At 34.3% G+C, this 20,389-nt stretch overlaps 1 protein-coding gene and 2 pseudogenes across 1 annotated transcript; 2 read left to right on the plus strand and 1 right to left on the minus strand.

Annotated features, from left to right (window-relative positions):
- The first annotated feature begins 4,059 nt into the window (after window positions 1-4,059).
- On the plus strand, window positions 4,060-5,310 carry LOC148196676 (uncharacterized; annotated as a pseudogene).
- Window positions 5,311-12,049: 6,739 nt separating this feature from the next.
- Window positions 12,050-12,838, minus strand: LOC124842048 (secreted RxLR effector protein 161 pseudogene; annotated as a pseudogene).
- A 2,102-nt stretch (window positions 12,839-14,940) lies between these two features.
- Window positions 14,941-18,157, plus strand: LOC124842047 (putative terpene synthase 2). The gene is made up of 7 exons (XM_047318460.2): window positions 14,941-15,087; window positions 15,653-15,932; window positions 16,069-16,441; window positions 16,712-16,930; window positions 17,060-17,201; window positions 17,282-17,527; window positions 17,640-18,157. The coding sequence occupies exons 1-7, from the start codon at window positions 14,956-14,958 to the stop codon at window positions 17,946-17,948; spliced, it is 1,701 nt and encodes a 566-aa protein (XP_047174416.2). The 5' UTR covers window positions 14,941-14,955; the 3' UTR covers window positions 17,949-18,157.
- Window positions 18,158-20,389: the final 2,232 nt, after the last annotated feature.

Genomic DNA, 20,389 nt, shown 5'->3' on the forward strand with positions numbered 1-20,389 from the left:
ACGACGTAGAGGGCTTCGATCTTAACCGATCAATTCCGTGATTCTAGCTGGTAAGCTGTTTGTCCTCTTTCTCCTCTTGTTCTTGTTTCTGGATCATGCAAGTAGTGTTGTTGCATGTGTCTCGCAGTTTCCTTCTTCACTTTTCAACTCAATTTAGGTTCTAAGAGTTGTTTTTTATCACCAATTGGTGAGTTGTAGGTTTCTGTTGAGTTTCCTTGCAGTGCAAGGTACGGTTGGAGCGATTCTGTGTGTTGGGTTGTTTGTCTCTGAGGTAAGGGAAGCTAGATTGTTGTTTTAATTAGTGGAATGATATGTGTGTGATATATTCTGTGTTATAGTGCTGGTTGAGTTGACTATTATGTTTTGAGTATACTTAATAGTATGTTCTTTGAATGCCAAATCGTGAAAACTGTAAAATGATGATTGCGAACTGAATTGGATGTTGTGTGCTGTTGTAATTGAACATATCAATGTGTGTAATATGTTATAGTGGTGATCAAATAAAATATGAAGTGAATTGTGGTTTTTTAGAATCATTTTGGAGGAAGTGAGGTAGTGAATTTGAGAATTTGAGTTCTAGTACTGGTATGGTCTGTTTGGGCAGTTTAGGTAAGTTGTATGTGACTTGTTTGAGTCATTAAAATGGTCAAAAACATGTTCAAAGTGGTAAATTGGAGTTTGAGTCTGTAAGTTGATGCAATTGATGTTTTAAAGTAGGAATTGGTGCATTAACACTTTAGATTGATGTTAGGAAGGTTTAGAATCACTTAGTCAAGTCTAATTAAGTATATACAACAATCTAGGGGTGTTAGAAGTTGGGAAAAATGTTTACAATTGGTAAGTTGTGGTTGAGTTGCATAATTCTGCAGAATTTTCGTTCTGCAGATTATGCAAACTCGTTGTGCGAATGGATTCGCATAGCGAGTCACCTTGGCGAGATGCTCTCTGCCAAGGCATTCTTACATCGAATGGGTGCGCTGTGTGAATGGATTGAAAGGGTTTCTCTTTGTTTGATGATTCATATAGCGAATCAAGTCGCTATGCTACTGGTTTGGGTCTTGGTTTATTATTCTTTTTATTCGAACAACGAATGGGTTTCGCTCTGCGAATGCTTAAGGAGTGTGAGTCACTATCTAAGGTTCTCGCATAGCGAGTTGGGACACTATGCAAGGGGTCTGGGGTCTGATTCAAGTCACAGTTTATTCGCATAGCGAGTCTAACCGCTATGCGAATGGTTTAGAGGGTTGGGTCTTTGTATGAGGATTCGCACAACGAACTATCTTGCTGTGCGAGAAGCCTCTAGTTTCGCTATGCGAATGTGTGGACTGTGTGAGGGGTTCAATTCTAGTTCACTTTTCTTGTGATCTTAAGTTGTTTTACATGAAACATTGAGTGCTTTATGAAGTAAGTTGAAGTTGTATTATGTAATATCATTGGTTATTGATGTATGTTGTGTTTCAAAGTGTAAGTTGGTTAATTCAAAGTGTAAAGTTCAAAGTATGGTTAATGGACGTAATTCCATGATCCTCAAGGAGAGGATACATGGTGGTGCCCTATGTTGTGATTCAAAGTGAAATCTCTTGTTGAGATTCAAGTAAGTTTAGAATGAATGCAAGAGCTTAGTCTTGGGGGTTATCCTGAAACTCCAATGGTCTTTCATTCTCAAGTAGAGAGGATTGATCCATGTCGTGAGGCGTAGCAAGAGGTCCTAGTCTTGGGTGCTTGCAATATGGCCAGAGGTGAGAGTGATAACGGACTAACCTCGTGAGTATGGTAGGGTGAAACCCATTGGCAATGGCTTTGCAAAGCAGTAGAAGCCACCACGAGTGCACGACCCGCCATAGCTCGTCAATCATTCTAAGTCCGGACAGTCAAAGTCATTGTGGTGTTATGTGTGAAGAGTTTATATGATGTGAATGAATAGTATAATTGTATGAAGCTTAGTAAATTAGTGTGTGATTAATCTTTGTTTAAAATAGCTTACCTCTTTGTGTGCTTGTATTTTGTATGTTCTGGTGTTCTTCTTCTGCAATGATCATCCTTTGGGTGTGAGCAGGAGAAGAAGAGGTGTATCTAGAGCAGGCATTGGATGAAGGTGATGATGCGGAGTAGTTAGTATAGTATAACCTTGTATATACTTTTGATCATCCTTTAGTTTGTATATAAAGTTTTAAATTTATAGTTGTTTTTGAATAACTGTAATGTTAACACTTTATGTTCTAGCTGGATAACTGTTCTATATTATCATGTATGTGATGCTTCTCTTTATAGTTTATACTATAATATTGGGATGTTACAAATATAGTATAAACTATATTATAGATCTATTACAAATAATAATATAGTAGATCAATTATCCATGAGTTGTCAAAGTATTTTAACAATACAGTTATCCAAAATAACTATAAAATTAAAATCTTTAAAGAAAATAGATACTATACAAAACATAAGAACAAACCCATCGGTTATACAACACCCTGTATAAACTGAACGGTTTACAAAATGTAAACATCAAATCTGTTGATCGACCGGTCCTAACTAAAATGCAGGTTTAACATCTTCCAAAGCCTGCTCCAACGAACAATCACACTTTCTGCTCACATCCACAGGATGATCATTGCAATAGAGAAGAAAATTGAATGGAAAACATAGAACAAGACAGGAAAAGTAGGGTAAGCTAGAGTAATTTAATTAATCCAATAAAACATACAATTCAAACAACTACAAGAGTAAACAAAAGCCAATCATGTTAATCATGCAACAACCAAACATACATTTCCAGCAATGACCGAACATATAATATATGCCATGATCGACCACTTTGACTTTGAGACTAAACGCCTATAAAAACTCCAAGAAGTACAAGGAAAAGGTCAAGATGTATCATGACAAGATGCTGCTGAATAGACAATTTCAACCTGGCCAACAAGTTACTCTTCAACTCTAGATTCAAAATTTTCCAAGGCAAGTTGAAATCAAAGTGGTCTGGACCTTTCACCATAAAGGAGGTAAAGCCCCATGGAGCCATTGAACTGGTTGACCCTGTATCCGATGATCCAAATAGAAGTTGGGTGGTAAATGGACAATGGTTGAAACATTACCTGGGTGGTGAGATTCAGCGTCTCACCACAATCATTCATCTCTCAGATCCTTGAGCATCATTGTGTCAAGCTAATGACGTTAAACAAGCGCTTACTGGGAGGCAACCCAGCTTTCTAACCTTCCTTCAGTGTTATTTTGTTATTTGAGTGTGATTTTTGATCTTCTTAAATGTGTTTTAGAACTTGTTAAAATTTGGCTGTGTGGAAGCATGTTAGTGTGTTTTGTAGCCTGAGATGTTAATAGTGTGATTTTGTTGTGTCTTGATTTGTAATAGCTTGTTTTGGAGAATTTTGAAAACTTTTGAAACTGAGCACCTAAATTTTGATTCTTGAGTTGAATTTCACTTATTGAAGATTTGAGCAAATGTGTTTAGTAAAAACAAGGTGTTCTGAGTTGTTTTGAGAGCCAGAGAAGGTAAAAATCAGAAAATTGTACAGTGAGTTGAGCAATTCTGCAGTCTGCTGAAATCTGCAGAACTCACGCCCAGGCGTCCCTGACCAGGCGCGCCCAGGCGCGAGATGGCACCAACTACGTGCTGGTCGCGCTCGGCGCCCTCCACATGAGGGGCGCCCGGGCGCGACAATTGCAGGCCCAAATCTTTCTGGGTTTTAGGTGCACAGTGTGGTCCGTTTCCCATTTTCTAACCCTAATCCACACCTCTGTTCAATTCTCTCTCTCTCTCTCTCTCTCTCGAAACCTACCCTCTCAAAGCCTCCAAAACCACCGTGCACCTCCATCTCAGCCCCTCTCACCACCACTGCAAAACCACCGTATCACTCACTCACGACCCTTTTCAACTCCACTCAACCCAGCCACTAAAACCTATCATTTACACCCCACACTCACTCACTTCCATCACAAAATCAATCCTATCTGGGCACTCTTCACTCACGACCAAGCTCTCAACCCAACAAAGAACTCCAATTTCAAAATCAATTTCGCTTCTCCAAATCAAAAATGGCATCTGCCTCAGGATCTACAAGAATCAAAACCACAGCGGCTCATACCAAAAAGGGGCAGGCAGGAAAGAACAAGATGTCTCAACCTACATTCCTCTCCAAGAAACATCAGCAAAATTTTGAGGCATCACAAAACAAAAGGCTGCTTATGGAAAGAGTGGTTGAAGAAATACCTCTGGAGGCACCACAATTTGCAGCAGAGGTGGAGCGTCGGCACTGGAGCATCCTCACCACCTTCCCTGCTCCAGCTAATATTGCAGTTGTCCGGGAGTTCTATGCAAATGCCCGGATATATTCAGATGAAGCTGAACCATTTATGAGCTATGTGAGAGGGAGGTAAGTATCGTTCAATGCAGATGCAATCAACTCCTTCCTCAACATTCAGTGGCCTGAGGGCAATATTCAATGTCAGTATTCTCAAGCCTTCAACAATGACTTTGAGGGAGTTGACTTCTAGGAGGTTGAGAGGACTTTATGCTTACCAAGAGGTCATTTCCATAAGAGTAGACAAGGACAACCACTGCATATCAAGCGTTCCTTTCTAACACCTCTCTGCAAATACTGGGTGGCATTTATCCATGCCAATATATCTCCCTGCTCTCACATGTCCGACCTTAATTTGTGTAGGGTCGTCCTCCTTTTCTTCATCTTGCAGGGCCAACCAGTTAATGTGGGTCAAGTCATAGCAACTGAGATCAATGATTGTGCCCATACTCCACTGAACAATACTCTACTCGGGCATCCATCTCTGATCACACACCTATGTGCGCTTGCTGGGGTTGACACATCAAATCCTCCATTTGAGAGACCTCGGAAAACAATCGATCGCTCATACTTCCTACAATACTGTTCGATTGATGAAGAGGGTCAACAAATCCCTCCACCCCAGCCACCAAGACCACATAGGAGAAATCGTCCTGACCCACCTGCCTAGCCTGATCAACCCGGCCCACAAAATCCCTTCCAAATGTATGATATGAGGATAGCCTTGATCGATGCTAAGCTTGAAGCGATCAATAGGATGGGCCTTGCTCACGCAGACATGATGCGTCATGTCTACGCATCCTCTCACCCAGGTTTCATGACTCCAGAGGAGTATGCTGCTAGAGTAGCTTGGCCTGGGGACCAGACCCAACACAGCGGAGGTGGTGGAACATCCTCTGGAGCTCAAGCAATGGAAGAAGACCAATCTGAAGAAGAAGAAGATGAGGAGGAAGCCACTGAAGAAAACACAGAGAGTGATTCTTGAGGAGATGAGAAAAGAACGGGCAACAATCATTTCTTTCATTTCTTTCATGCTTTAATTTCAGTAGTTATTTTAATTTCAGCATTCGTACTTTTAGAACTTTTGGTTAAATTTTGAACTTGGCTTAATGAATAAATTGATGAAAATGTTTCGAACTCGACTTGACTAGAAATCTTTTTTGTTTGCTCTTACTCTGTGAGATTTTGAGAAAACAGGATTGAGTTGTGAAGTTACGTAGTGTGGTTACTCTCGACTGAATGAATTTCATGCTCTGTTTTTCTTGTGATTAATATGCATGGCATTGTGTTTGAAAACAAATATGGAACCCTGAGTAACCTAGTGAGATATTGTGCTCTAGAATTATTGTTGAACGATATCACTTTAGAAGCACAATTGACTTTTGCCTGATTTTCTCTGAATTGAATCATTTACTTGTATAGTACACATGATCAAGGCTATCTTGTTCTCCCTTTGTTGTCTTAAGTTTTTGAACCCAAAGCCTATTGTAACCTTATGAAGCCCATCCATGAACCTTAAAAAGCAATTTGAAATATTTGTGATCCCTCTACCTTGAGCTAAGATGAGCATTCAAATGTGGTACAAGAAAATGGTTCAAGTTTGGGGTATTTGAGGTGACAAGAGAAAAATGACAATAAGAGTCAAAAAAAAAGAAAAATGAAAAGAAAAAGGAAAAAGAACAAGAATAAAAATACTACAAAAGGGAAAAAGAAGTAAGATTTGGGTACAATTGGTGGAAGTATAAGAGACGACTTTGTTATCTTGTGCTAAAGTGAATGCTCTCTTAGTTAAAGGTATTTGTTTTACCTAGAAAAACCAAAACTCCTTCTTAGCCCAGCCAAATTACAAGCCTTGAATGTTCTTGTAATGCAAATTTATAGGTAAGTGTGTTCATTGTAGGAGAAATGAAAGGCAAAGTTCAATTGTGTGATATTGTGATGATTGAGTGAGAGACACACATCCCCATACACCTTTGAAAGTGAGAGAAACAGTTTCTTCTCAAAGGAAGGGTTCCATGTTAGTTAAGAAAATACTATTGCCATGTGTGTTGGTCCCTCATAGAACATAGCAGATTTCTTTTGTAATTTTGTGAGTACCATCAGTGAAAGCTTCACTTCTTGTGACAAAAAATGAGTCTTCTCAAAAATCAAGTCAACATGATGAGCAAACATGATTGAATTTTACTCTTCTTGAATGTTGAAGCATTAGATTTGAGTTGTTTGTTCAAGCCATTTCAAATTTTCTGCTTGAGGACAAGCAAGATTTCAAGTTTGGGGTTGTGATAACGGTAATTTTTACCATTATTTTTGAACCAACTTTCGTACCAAATCGACCCTTTTGAAGCTTGAAACATGTTTAATCCTCCCTTTTTATCTAAGTTTGTGAGTAAGTCTAGCTTAAGCTTTACATTTGAGTTTTCATCACTAACTCCTCAAATTTGTAGGCAATTTGCGTGTGTTGGAGAAGTACTGAACTACTAAGAATGGGAGCCAAGGAAAAGGTACAAAAGCACGAGGCTAAAGGAGTAAGGAAGGCACCTCGCGCCTGGGCGTGACAAAGAGGGCGCCTGGGCGCAACTTTGCCCGAGAATCTCGCGCCCGGGCGTGACAATGAGGAGTCGGGCGCGACTTTACAGAGAGTCTCGCGCCTGGGCGTGACAAATGGGGCCCCGGGCGTGACTTTTCCAGAGAGTTTCACGCCCGGGCGCGACTGAGAGGGCGCCGGGCGCGACTTTTGCTGATGTGTCAGATTTAGCTTATTTAACCCTAAAACGCGAAGGGGTTTGGATCTTTTTCTGCCCAAACACGATTTCTCTCATTTGGAGCTCTTGGAGGCGAGCTAGGAGCTGTGGGAACAGTCCTTCTTCACCCTTGGGTCTTCTTCCTTCTTCCATTTCCACCATTGTTGTAAGCATGAGCTCTCCATTCATGGAGAGTTAGTTTCATTATTGTTGGGGGATTGATGTAGCCACTAAACTCTTATGTAAACTATTGTGTTTTGAATGAATATATGCCTCTTTCATTGATTGTTAGTGTTTAATTCCTTCTCTTAATGCTTGTTGTGAAGTTGCTATCCATGACATGATTTTAGGGTTTGCTTGATATTGGGAAATGTTGGGTAAATTTGGACTTGGATTAAACACCTAAAGGAAATAGTATTTAGGGATAGAATTAGGACCTTTGGTTGTCTTAGATCTCAATTCTTAATGCGGAAATAATTGTTAGGTCTTCCAAGGAATTGGAGCCTAATAAGGAAGTCTAGGCTCTCTCTACCAAGGGATTGGGTTTGAGTAATTTAGTAGATTAACATTGGCATATTAATGAAGAGAAAGTGATTTTCTATACATAAGAGTGAAGTAGGTGAAATCATACCCCCAACAATACCATTCCATATCATTTTTAATCTTTCCTTTTCCAAGTGTTTGAGTATCTAAGATCACTTTCATCAATTATGTTTCATGTTTATTTTAATTGCACAAAAACACAAATTATGAAGCATTATTTAGTCTAAGTTAGTTGGAAATTATACGATTGTTTGGTGACACGAGTCTCTTGGGAAACGATATCCGGTCTTACCGGTTCTATTACTTGAAACGATTTGGTACACTTGCCAGAAAGCTAACAAAGACCGAGTGCTAACACTAGCATAATTGCTAGTACAAGACCGAGCGCAAACAAGAGATCCCTCAACCCACTAAGATCGATCGCTAGATTCAATAGACTACTTGTACTAGACCGATCGGTCATTAACTAAAATCCCACAGAAGCAGGACTCAGTTAAGACTGAACACAATATAAACTTAGCACTACTAAGAAACGAACGCTAATACAAAACTGAGTACTACTAGGAGACCGACCACCCACCTAATATTGAACACATTTTCCCCAATTTCATCATCAGCCTTCCTCACAATTCACTCGGCCATTGAACCAAAATTCTACAGCATCCCAAACCTCATGAACATAGCACATAACAGTCCACACCAAGATCACCGAACATCAAATAATTCATTTTCACATACATGCAGAATCATCAACAACATATTCATACATCAAAATCAAGTAATTAAATTAGCTAGCTTCCCTTACCCTTTTAAACGAACAGCAACTCAGCTTACAGCAGAATTCGTTTCCCCAAAACCAAAACTTTCTAGAATACCTATAATCCACCGATCAAGAAAGAATAATCAACCAACAGACCAAAACATGACCAGAATTTGTGAAGATGAAACAAACGAACACATGCAACCAGAAATTTGACTTGCATGTGCCCAAAAATAGATTTCTTAGGAAGAGAATGAACTGACCGGCTCCAAACTTGAATTTGATCGGTGAAGATGGAAGATTTTGACACTTCGATTACTCAACACTATCTGATTGAAAATCAGAAGAAGAAGAAAGTGAAAATTTTGTAGAGAGAAGGAGGAGAATTGTAGAGAGAAGGAAGAGAATAGGATTCATGAACGCAGAGAGAAGAAGTGCATGCAGATGAGAGTGACACGAAATTTTGAAAAGTTCCTTTATATAGTACCGTCAAAACTAATCGGCCACTCAGCTACACACACCTGCCTTCCACTTTCTAAGTTTCTAAAATCCTTAAGCCTACACCTGACTTCCACTCACTATTGAATTTAATGATCCTGACAATATATATATATATATATATATATATATATATGTGTGTGTGTGTGTGTGTGTCTATATATATACACACACATTATTTTCCAGTATTTAGTTCATAAGTCTTGTTTTTTTCTTTCCCTGCATACTTTTTTTGCTCCTCTCTTCTAATTTTTAGAATTATATCCACAAAATTCACTCACAAATATCACATAATTACAAATATCACTTGATTATTCAAATGGTGTATTAAGTTTCAAATAAGTTTTAAGTTTCTCGTTTAATTATTTATACTCTTTTTTAGTATTTTTACTTATTTTTATTTTTTTGACGTGACAATGTTTCACTCTCCTAATTTTTTATGTTCAATCGTGTAAACACTTCATTTACTAGGTAATATAAAAAAAAAACTTATCTTCATTGTCCTTGATCCTTAAATTGTCTTTCATTTGTAAAATTCTTTATTTTGCTTAAATAATTTTCATTATCTCTTAATTGCTCAACTAGTTAAACGTTTAGAAATTTTTTCAGATATCTTTTGTGACCCAAATGAAGTGGTTCATTCCTTGTATGATTGAAGGGAAGTATTTTTTTTATCTCTTGTGTTATCTAAACCTTAAACTCTTTCATTTGTGATTGTAAGTTCGATTTATTTTAGTGTTTAAGTTAGTCGTTTTTTAGAGAAATTAATAATAAGATATAGGTTCTTTTGATCTGAACCAATTTTCTGTTTTCAACACTTTTTAAATTATTTGTTGTTATTATAAAGAAAATGATTTTAATTGAACTTTGATCTTAAAAGAGGGAAAATTCTTAAAATAAATTTTTCTTGTTAAACTAATTCATCCCCACCTTTTTGATCTTCAACATAAACATTTTGTTGTACGATTCTAACAATCCTTACTTGAGTTGTCATTCTTAGACAAAAAAAGAAACTAAAAATTTATTTAATCTTTTAAAAAAATTATAAACATTTTACATTTTCAATACACATAAAAATATAACATATCTTATTCTTTTTACAATACTTATCAAAATTTGTTCCAATAAACTTAACCTAAGTTTAAATATCTTAATTAATAGTTAAAATTTAAATAAAATAATAAGTAATATATATTAATATGTAAAATAACAAAAATTACATTTTTAGACTCTAAACTTTAATAATAAATATTGAAATTTGTCTATATTTTAAATTTTGATATAATATGATTCTCAAAATTTAAAAATAAATAAATATAATTCTTTTAATCTAATCACGTTAAATTTTTAAATCTTTAAAGCAAATATGCAGTCAGATTTTGATATAATTCTTTTTAAATCTTTTAAATTTGTTAATAAAATAAAAATAAAGAATTAAAAATATATTTAATTTAAAAATGTGGAATTCTATAAATTTATAAAAATAAAGTAAGAGGTGAACTTTTACTTTGTTTCGTGATGACCGACAAAATCTGACAGAATTGCCTTGCAAGATACGCCAAAAGGAGTACACTCATTTTTAGTGCATGACAGCTATCTTCACCGATTCTTTTTTATCCTTGAAAACGATTTAGATGGTTTTGAAATTGGCTCTCATTGAAATAAACATGTGATTTTGCTTTTAAGTATCTAATATTCGTTTCCTGACAGTTACTTATAAAATTTTGAATTAACAGTGGTATTTTAATTAAAACATTTTCACGTATCAATCATGTTATTACAGGGTTAGACATGACCTTACGATCTTATGATGAATAGAATGAACCGAACAATCGAGACATGAAAATGAACTGCGCGGTCTCGATAATATTTGATTACAGTTAAAATACAATCAATACGATAATTGTTATTGATGTATGATTAAGATTGATATTAACGATCATTAAGAGGTAAATTAGTTGATTAGATTCTTGTAAACTTTATAAACATGGGTTTAATTTCGAATACTTGTTTATAGACATATATGTGATACTTGTTGGGTCTATCAAAGAGGAGGTTTACCGGGGAGACTCAATACCAATGAAATTTGAGCCTAGTACTGTCAAAATGGATCGTAACCAGCGAGCCAACCCAACTCACCACGAGTTTGAGCTGGATTGGGTTTGAAAAAAAAAATGTAATTTTTTTATACAGGTTAGTTTTCAATCCGACTCACTTAAAACCCGACTCACTAGGTTGAACCCCGTGGTGAGCCGGGTTGGCTCACCAATCCACCTAATTTAATTTAATTATTTATTATTTTTGTGTTTTAATTGTAAGCAATTCTTTAATTTTCAATTGATTGAGAAACACACAAGATCTTGAATATTCATGATACTCACTATTCTCTCATACACAATGGCAAAGAACTTACCAGGATCCATTGTATAGTTTCTTTCTGTCAATGTTCTTCCTTCTCTTACTCCTGTTTAATGCTTTCTTGATGATATAGAAATTCCGAAGGATGTTTTTCTCTGTAAAAGTCACAGTTTCTTTTTCTTTATTGAGAATGTTACTTCTCTCCTTTTCTTTCCAGAAACTTAACGTCAACAGTAGTAAAACCTTTTTCCCTCTTTTATGATATTTAATCAACTTTAATAAAATACCAAAATGCCCTTTATTAAAGTGAGAAGAGAGAGATTAATTTTAATAACTCTAAAATAATCCCTATAACTTTAATACCTTATATTCTAATAATCATCACATTAGAATCTGTACATCAAAATTATACTTTAAATTACATGAACCAATCTTAAATTAATATAATTTAACATTCTCCCACTTGGTTCATGTGATGACTTGAAGATCTAAAACTAAACTTTAAGTGTGCACCATTCATTAGAATTATCAAGTCATCATCCTTATATGAATTGAAATGATCGGATCATGGCGAGCAAAAGTCATGAACGACAAGATTTCTTCCATGTATCACATAATCAAACCAACTCAACATAACTTTAATCAATCTTTTAACTTTCATGTCTCTAAAAGAGATATAACATGTTACCACAATCAATAATACATGTATATAACTTAATGTGGATAACAATAGAATAAAGAGAAACATAACTTTAATTGAATTCACAAGTGTCATGACAGTACAAGCATATAACTATACATATCCATATAGATAGATAACATCATCATGTTAATACTGACTTATCCATAATGCCCATACTTTCAACATGGTCAATAAAAGTTTTGGACAATAGTCCTTTAGTTAACATATCTGCTATCATCAAATCCGTGCCAATATGCTCAATTAACACTTTATGTTTCTTCACTTCTTCTTTGACCGACAAGTATTTCAAATTCATGTGTTTAGCACCCTTTGAGTACTTGTCATTTTTAGAGAAGAAGACGGTTGCGGAATTATCACAATAAATCGTTATTGGTCTAGCAATACTGTCAATAATGCCAAGCCTCGATACAAAGTTCCGCAACCACAAAGCATGAACCGTGGCCTCAAAGCATGCCACAAATTCAGCCTCCATGGTAGAAGTAGCAATGACTGATTGTTTTTCACTTTTCCAAGAAATTTCTCCTCCAGCTAATAGATAAACATGCCCAAATATGGATTTTCTTGAATCCACACATCCAGCATAGTCTGAATCCGAGTAGCCAATCACCTCAAGATGATATGACCTTCTGTAGGTGAGCATGTATTCTTTGGTACCTTGTAAGTACCTAAGAACTTTCTTTGCAGCTTTCCAGTTATCCATTCCGGGATTACTTTGATATCGGCCTAACATTCCAACAGCAAAACTGATATCTGGCCGAGTACAAGTTTGAGCATACATCAAACTCCCAAGCACTGACGCATAAGGAATGGACTCCATGACCTTTCGTTCCAAATCATTCTTGGGACATTGCATTTGACTAAACTTGTTCCCTTTTTGAATTGGAACTACTCCAAGAGAGCATTTTTCCATTTTGAATCTCTCTAACACTTTGTTAATATAGATTTTTTGAGACAAAACTTAACAATCCTTGTGATCTATCACAGCATATTTCTATTCATATTACATAAGATGCCTCATTCATATCTTTCATTTCAAAATTGCTAGAGAGAAACTTCTTTACATCATGTAACATACCAACATCATTAGCAGCAAGAAGAATGTCGTAAACATATATAACCAATATAACAAACTTACTCCTACTGATCTTTATATATATCACTAGTAAAAAAACACTTTTTTAACTCGCAATATATGCAGCGGTTTCATAAAAACCGAAGCATTTAATGTGTCAGTTTTGAAATTAAGATGAAGTTATATGCTTCGGCGGGTGTACAAAGAACCGTGCCATAAATCATTTACGACACCGGTTGCAAAGATAACTGAAGCGTAACACCCTGCACAATCTGCTGACCGAAATATAAAAGAGATACGATCTCGGTTAACTGTAGAACCGAATCCTGTGACGCAGAATTTCAAATTTGTCATTTCCTGAAGGGAATATGCATCGGGTGTTTGTATTCGCACACTTTGTATTCACACACATTCATATAAGCTAGATGAGATCCATCACATTTTTTCCATATATTCAATGACCTAATGTATTCATTGGTGTAGGGAACACATCCATTCACATGGAACTCAGTCACCCATTCACAAGAAATGCAAAAAGTCATAAACAAGAGCAATAACCATCATGGGAAGTAGTGTTTATCTAACTGGGGAGTACAGTTGAAGTTTCTGTACAAATTTAAATGAACCTTTTTCCTCTGGTAATCGATTACAAGACCCCTGTAATCGATTACCAGAGAAAAAGGGTCATTTGTACAAAAACTTCAACTGTACTCCCCAACTAGATGAACACTACTCCCCAGGGTTATTTTTATGTCCTTATGGGTGATTTCTTCCAGTTTTTGCATAGATGTCTCATGCTGCTAATCATTGATGGGAAGCTTAGAAAAACGTTGTTTTTTGGAAATTAACTGCATCTTCTAAAGTGGTCTAAAAATTATGAGTTAGTAATCATTTGAAAGACCTTTGAGTCTACATTCCAACATAACAAGAATCAACTCATTTGGAGTTCGGTGGAGAAAGTTATGAGCAAAACAACCAGCAAAGGTCAGAGGTGGTAGAAATATATAAAAAGTTAACTTTAAGGAATTAACTACACCTACCCAGGTGTCCAAAAATTATAAATTAGTAGTCATTGGAAAGATTTTTGAGTTTACTTTCTAATAGAAAAATAATCACATCATTTGGAGGTATGTGGAAAAAGTTATGATTAAAATAGTCAGCAAAGGTCAAAGTTGACAGCATGGGTTATGCACCTCACCTCAATTGGAGAAAACCACCTAAGTGGACATTTTTATTTTGAAGAAATCAATGACCTAACCTCATTATTGGTGCAGGGAGCTCACTGAATAACATTGAACTCACTCACCCATCTCAAAAAAGGAAAAATTCAACAAAAATAGAGAATGGGGAGTAGTGTTCATCTAGCTAGGGAGTACAGTTGAAGTTTCTGTACAAATTATCCTTTTTCCTCTGGTAATCGATTATACAGGGCCACATACATAATTTCTTTTAAATATCTTTTGAAGGTAACATGTAATTTTGAAAGTAAGTAGTAATTGAAACGTTTGATTAAGACGTCAACATGATTATATAGTTAAGTGACACGATATGTGAACACAATATTTTATCAAAATATTTTATCAATATTTGTGTCAAACAAGAATCATATGCCAAATATGTAAAGTGAGATGAGTGTCATGTGTCAAACATGTAGAGTAAGATGAATGTCACATGTAAGACATGCTGTGCACACTCTGGTTAGTCTAACCACACTTTTTGCCTGTTATGGTTTACCCCATGAGTTCCTTCATGTATGCAATTGTAGTTGCAACTAGAGTTTATGAGTTCCTTCATATATATATATATATATATATATATATATATATATATATATATATATATATATATATATATATATATATATATATATATATATATATATATATAGCCTAGCCTTGGACCAAACCATTCATCTTTTCATAAATCAGAAGAAGAAAGCTTTGAAAGAAAATAGCATGTCTATTGCACCTTCCTCTCTTCTTCTTTCGACTCAACATGAACCAACTCACATCACCACGCGACCTTGTGCAAATTTTCCTCCAAGCTTTTGGGGAGACACTTTCCTTCAGTATCATTCACATTCACTGGTACTTTCTTTTCTTTTTCCATTCACAAATATGTACACAAATATATTATATAATATTCAGCCATTCTTAATGCAGAGTTTCAAACTTCTTTTCACAAAGAAACTGCAGAGTTATATTTTGAAGTTTTCAAAAAATTCTATATATTACTTTAACTTATGATTTTTCAAGACTAAATTAAATATAAACAAAAATATAGAATTTATAAGTAATAAACAAAATGAAAATTTTAACGTGAGATTTAAAATTTAATGAAGCCTTTCTCTTATACTTTCAAATTCTTTTTTCTGTTAAAAAAATAAATAAATTGAGCCTACTTTACAATTTATTAACTGTAAAAAATTGGCGAGTATATTTACTAGTTGTAATAATCGGATGTTACTAATTTGTTGCATTGGCCCAGCAACCATATTCAAATCTGTGTCATGCACAAATCTAAGACCAATATATTAATTCTCCCAATCTAAGACCAAACAATCATCCATTTACATATTTATAGTCACAATTGTTATAAACGTAAATTTTTCAAAACATTATTAAATGCCTTGTAATGCAACTTTATTTGTAGGAAGTCAATGACAATACGAAGGAACTTGCTCAAAAACTGAAGGAGGAAGTGAAAATGATGTTCCAATCATCAATCAAAGATATCAAACAGAAACTAAACCTGATTGATTCACTTCAACGTTTCAGTGTATCCTATCTTTTCAAACAAGAAATTAACAATCTATTGGAACAAATTCACCACAGTTTTATAGAAGATAAGACCATCGTTGAAGATAATAATTATCACTCTCTTGCTCTACTCTTTCGTTTGCTTAGACAACAAGGATATCGAATTTCATCAGGTACATGTACACTTTTTCTTTACTATTTGGATGTGAAAATCACAATCTATATGTATGATCTATATGTATGATGTTATATATACGTCCAAATTCAAAATCAATTAAGTGCCTATTATGTATTCAACTAAATGAGCAGATATATTTAAGAAACTCAAAAATGAGCAAGGAAACTTCAACGAAACACTTGACAATGATATTGAAGGATTGTGTAGCTTGTATGAAGCTGCACAAATGAGAACTCATGGAGATGATATAATGGAAGAAATATGTGACTTCTCAAAGACTCATCTTAAATCCTTGATCACCCAACTTGAACCATCTCTTGCTGGACAAGTCAATCATTGCTTAAACCACCCTCTTAATAAGAGTTTGCCCAGGTTTGAGGCAAAGTATCACATCTCTGTCTATGAACAAGATTGTTCCCATGATGAAACTCTGTTGACATTCGCAAAAGTAAAATTCAATATTCTTCAACGGATGCATCAAAAAGAAATTGGCACTATCACCAAGTAAGTCTTTTACCTTCAAATGTTCTCAAAAGTAACCATATATTCACATATTCATATCCAAATATACCAATAAAATAAAAAATTTAGATAACTTTTACGGGATATATAGTTTAACTTATCTCAAATACAAATAAAATTAAACAATCTCATCTTAAATGACTGATGCAATTAATAAGATTGTATCAATAAACTTTAAGTACATAAAGAATGAGATTGTTTAACCATATTTGGCCATGTTTAAATTTTTAAGGTGCTATTTATTTACTGTAGGTGGTGGAAAAAGTCGAACTTGGAGCAAAAGGTTCCTCACTCTAGAAACAGAATTGTTGAGCCTTATCTTTGGTCGTTGGCTAAGTCGCACCTGCCTGAATATATTAATGGAAGAATCATTTTGGGAAAATTGATCGCTATTATTGCTCTTATAGATGATACTTATGACGCTTATGGAACTATTGAGGAACTTCAACTTTTTACAGAAGCATTTCAGAGGTTAATTTGTTTTACAAATTATAGATTATACAGTCAATAATGAGAAAAAGACTTCAAAACAACGAGATTGGTTAAAGGTTCATCACATTTTGATTTTTTTATAATAAATCTTTCTTTTTTAAATTTCAGATGGGATATCAGACTCACCGAATCCCTTCCAAAGTCCATTAAAGTAATATTTGAAGCAATTCTAGAACTGTGTGAAGAAGTAGAAGAGTTGACAACTGAGAGTGGAAACTCAAAATTTGTTGTGCCACATTTCAAACAAGCTGTATGCTTATTCCAATTTTGTTTATACTTCTTTTCAATATTAACTTTATCTCATAGGTGTATTTGTTGTGTTACATGCAGATTTGCAACTTAGTAAAAGGCTACCTGGTTGAAGCTAAATGGTGTAATGAGGGATATATTCCAACTTATGATGAATATAAAATTAATGGAGTGTTTACTTCTTGTTGTCCCATTTTCGTTACAACGTTTGTTTGCCTTGGAGACTTTGCAACAAAAGATGTATTGGATTGGATTTTGAGTAATCCAGATATACTTAGAGCTGCATCAGTTATTGGCAGAGTCTTGGATGACATAGCTTCACATAAGGTACCAATTCATTTCTAATTGAAAAATGTTGAAGATTCATTTGTCTTAATTATTTATTCTCTATTATTATGTTCCAAATTGAACATTTGGATTTGTTTTGACTAATATGTAGTTTGAACAACAAAGAGTACATGTTGCATCATCTGTTGAATGTTGCATGAATCAATATCGCATTTCAGAAGCAGAGGCTTATAACTTGATTCACAAGGATGTTGAAGATTGTTGGAAGGTTGTAAATGAAGAGTGCCTCAAAAAGAATGATATCCCAAAGATTGCACTTGATTGTGTTGCTAATTTTGCACGCATGTCTGAGCTTTCGTATGAAAATCACAAGGATAAATTCACTAATGGAGAATTACTCAAAGATTATGTCTCTTCACTTCTTGTGGATCCCTTCTGTCTCGATCAAATCGTGATATGAGAAACTATTCCACATTTAAATGAGATATTTTATTACCTTTAAAGCTATGTATTACCAAGCATAAATAAGAGTCAAATGTGGGTATGAAAGTGGATTCGTCCTACATGAAAGACTCAACGTGTGAGCTGTGATGAACAATGTTATTTGTTGTAATGTTTGTGTGTTGTCTTTTGCTTAATTTTCAATAATGTTTAACTATCTTAATTTGTACAAAATGGGATATTATGAATGATATTTGTTGTTCATATATGTTAGTATTTCATTATTTACTACAAACTAACGAAACAGTTACTCAAAACACTTACTCTAAAATGATAATTAATTTAGCATCCATCTTGTTAATGTAAATACTACTGATTAAGCAGACATTATTCTGTCATATAGTTTTTAGTTAGAGTGATTTCGTGTTGACAGATCAACATATACTTTACTTTAATATTCATTTACCTTAGTTTTGATTATTAATGTTTTAAAAAATATTTTACAACTCTAAATAAATAATTAACAATTATCTCCATTCTCATTTTTAACACAAGAAAAACCAAATACATAAATAGACAAAGATAAAATAATTGAAAAATTCGATGACGATGGGAAAGCGGGTGAGAAACTTCTTCCCTAGTGGGAGCTTTATCTTGGCCTTATGTTGAAGTACGGAAAACATGACTATATTAATAATTAACAATGAATAACAATTGAAAGAATATGTGGATGTAGGATATTTACATAAAAAATAACTAAATAATTATTGAAAACTAATGAGAAGTAGCGCTCAAGCGAATCACGACATTTTATACAGTTTAAATTTAAATTTCTGAACTAACATTTATGAAATTTCGAATTACAAATACCGAGTAGTTTAATTCTTGAAATCATGAAAATACCGTTTTGGAAAGTATAATATTTTGATGTTTACTGTCAATGTTTTTATCATAGAGAGTTGTGTCTTAATAATATGAATAATAAACTGACATAACTTCTTTAGGCTCTTTATGGGAGTTGTTCCTTTTAAAGGGCTTTTTTAAATATAGAATCTATATATTAATATATATCTCACTGATATACTTTTTATTTTCCGTTCTAATAATAGACTCTCGAATATTTTAGTTTTTACTAAGTTGTGTACTCTTTAGAGTAACGTTTGTTATGTTTCTATTGATATTTTTTTGCAACTCTTAGTGTTCCTTATTAAGTGGGTTAGAATCACGATGAAGATGAGTTTAGTTCTAATTTTACTAAAAAACTTTGTATTTTTATATTTACAATATTTGTAAGAATAATTAAATATTTTTATTTATTTATGTGATTTATATGTTTTTTTAAAAGTATTTAATGAAATCTTTTTGTTCTTGTTTAGATATTATTTAGATACAACGTTTTAAAAAAATATATAAATAAAATTTTAAATCCGTTTATAAACTATATAGTAATAAATATGTAGTTTAATATGTTATAATTTTATAATATGATAATAATTTAATATGTTTGGAATTTTATCTATGTAATAGGTTAATAGTTTAATATGTTGTAAATTATTGTATTGGAAATGAATATTTTTCTTTTAAAAAACGTTCATGGGTTGACTCTGACCCACAAGGTTTTTTAGATATTTTGTTCCCGTGAGCTTTTGTTATTGGAGATTTTTTAGTTTTGTGGGTTTTTTTTGTCCCAACCCATGTGGATTAGGACCAAACCATGTAGAGTGTTACTGTCAGAACCATTAAATCCATGCTGAGTGGAATCCAGGTGTTAGTGTAAGGGTTTAGAAAATTCAGAAAATGGAAGACAACTGTGTGTATCTGGTTGGCCAATCGGTTTTTGACGGTAGTATATAAGCAAAATTTTCAAAACGTTGAGCTACTTTTGCATGCACCTCTTCTCTCAAGAATTCTAAGTTTCTCCTCCTTCTCTCTACAATCCTCCTTCTTCTCTCTAAATATCCTCATCATCATCTAGGCCATGTTTGAATTCTTCCTTGGTGGCAAGAGTTTCTTTTCCATCAATCTAGCTGCTGTGAGAAGTGGGTAAGTAATTTCTCTCGTTCATTAAAGTTCATGTGATTTCTGATACATGCAAGCACTGTTCAGCTTGCATATGTTCTTCATTTGTCTCTCTTTGAACCTGTTTCTTCTTTGATCCTTTGGTTGGTCCCTTTTCACCGATCGGAAATGTAGTGGGTTGCTTTAGAAGTGATTGTTTATTATTCAAACTGGTGGAGGCTTAGGAAATTCCTAGTTTATTCAAGGTAAGGGAAGCTAGTAATTTGATTATAATTTTTTGTGTTTGGAATTTCTGTTTGAATGCTTGCATGTATGAATAATGGTATGTTTGATTGAACTTGTATTCAAACTTTGCGTTTGACCGAGAACTATGAACTGGGTTAGAGTTTCCTGATGTAGACCGTTCGGTCTTCTCTCATTCGTATAAGAGAGGATGTGAAA

Source organism: Vigna umbellata, chromosome 6, assembly GCF_029865625.1.
Source record: "Vigna umbellata cultivar VRB3 chromosome 6, Vumbellata_1.0, whole genome shotgun sequence".
In the NCBI taxonomy this organism is placed as follows: domain Eukaryota; kingdom Viridiplantae; phylum Streptophyta; class Magnoliopsida; order Fabales; family Fabaceae; genus Vigna; species Vigna umbellata.

Excerpts from the sequence above, each read along its gene's own strand:
- LOC124842047 (XM_047318460.2), top strand. The coding sequence starts at position 14,956 with ATGTCTATTGCACCTTCCTCTCTTCTTCTTTCGACTCAACATGAACCA. Across the intron at positions 15,933-16,068 it reads AGGATATCGAATTTCATCAG|ATATATTTAAGAAACTCAAA; the intron begins GTACATGTACAC and ends CTAAATGAGCAG. Across the intron at positions 16,442-16,711 it reads GAAATTGGCACTATCACCAA|GTGGTGGAAAAAGTCGAACT; the intron begins GTAAGTCTTTTA and ends TATTTACTGTAG.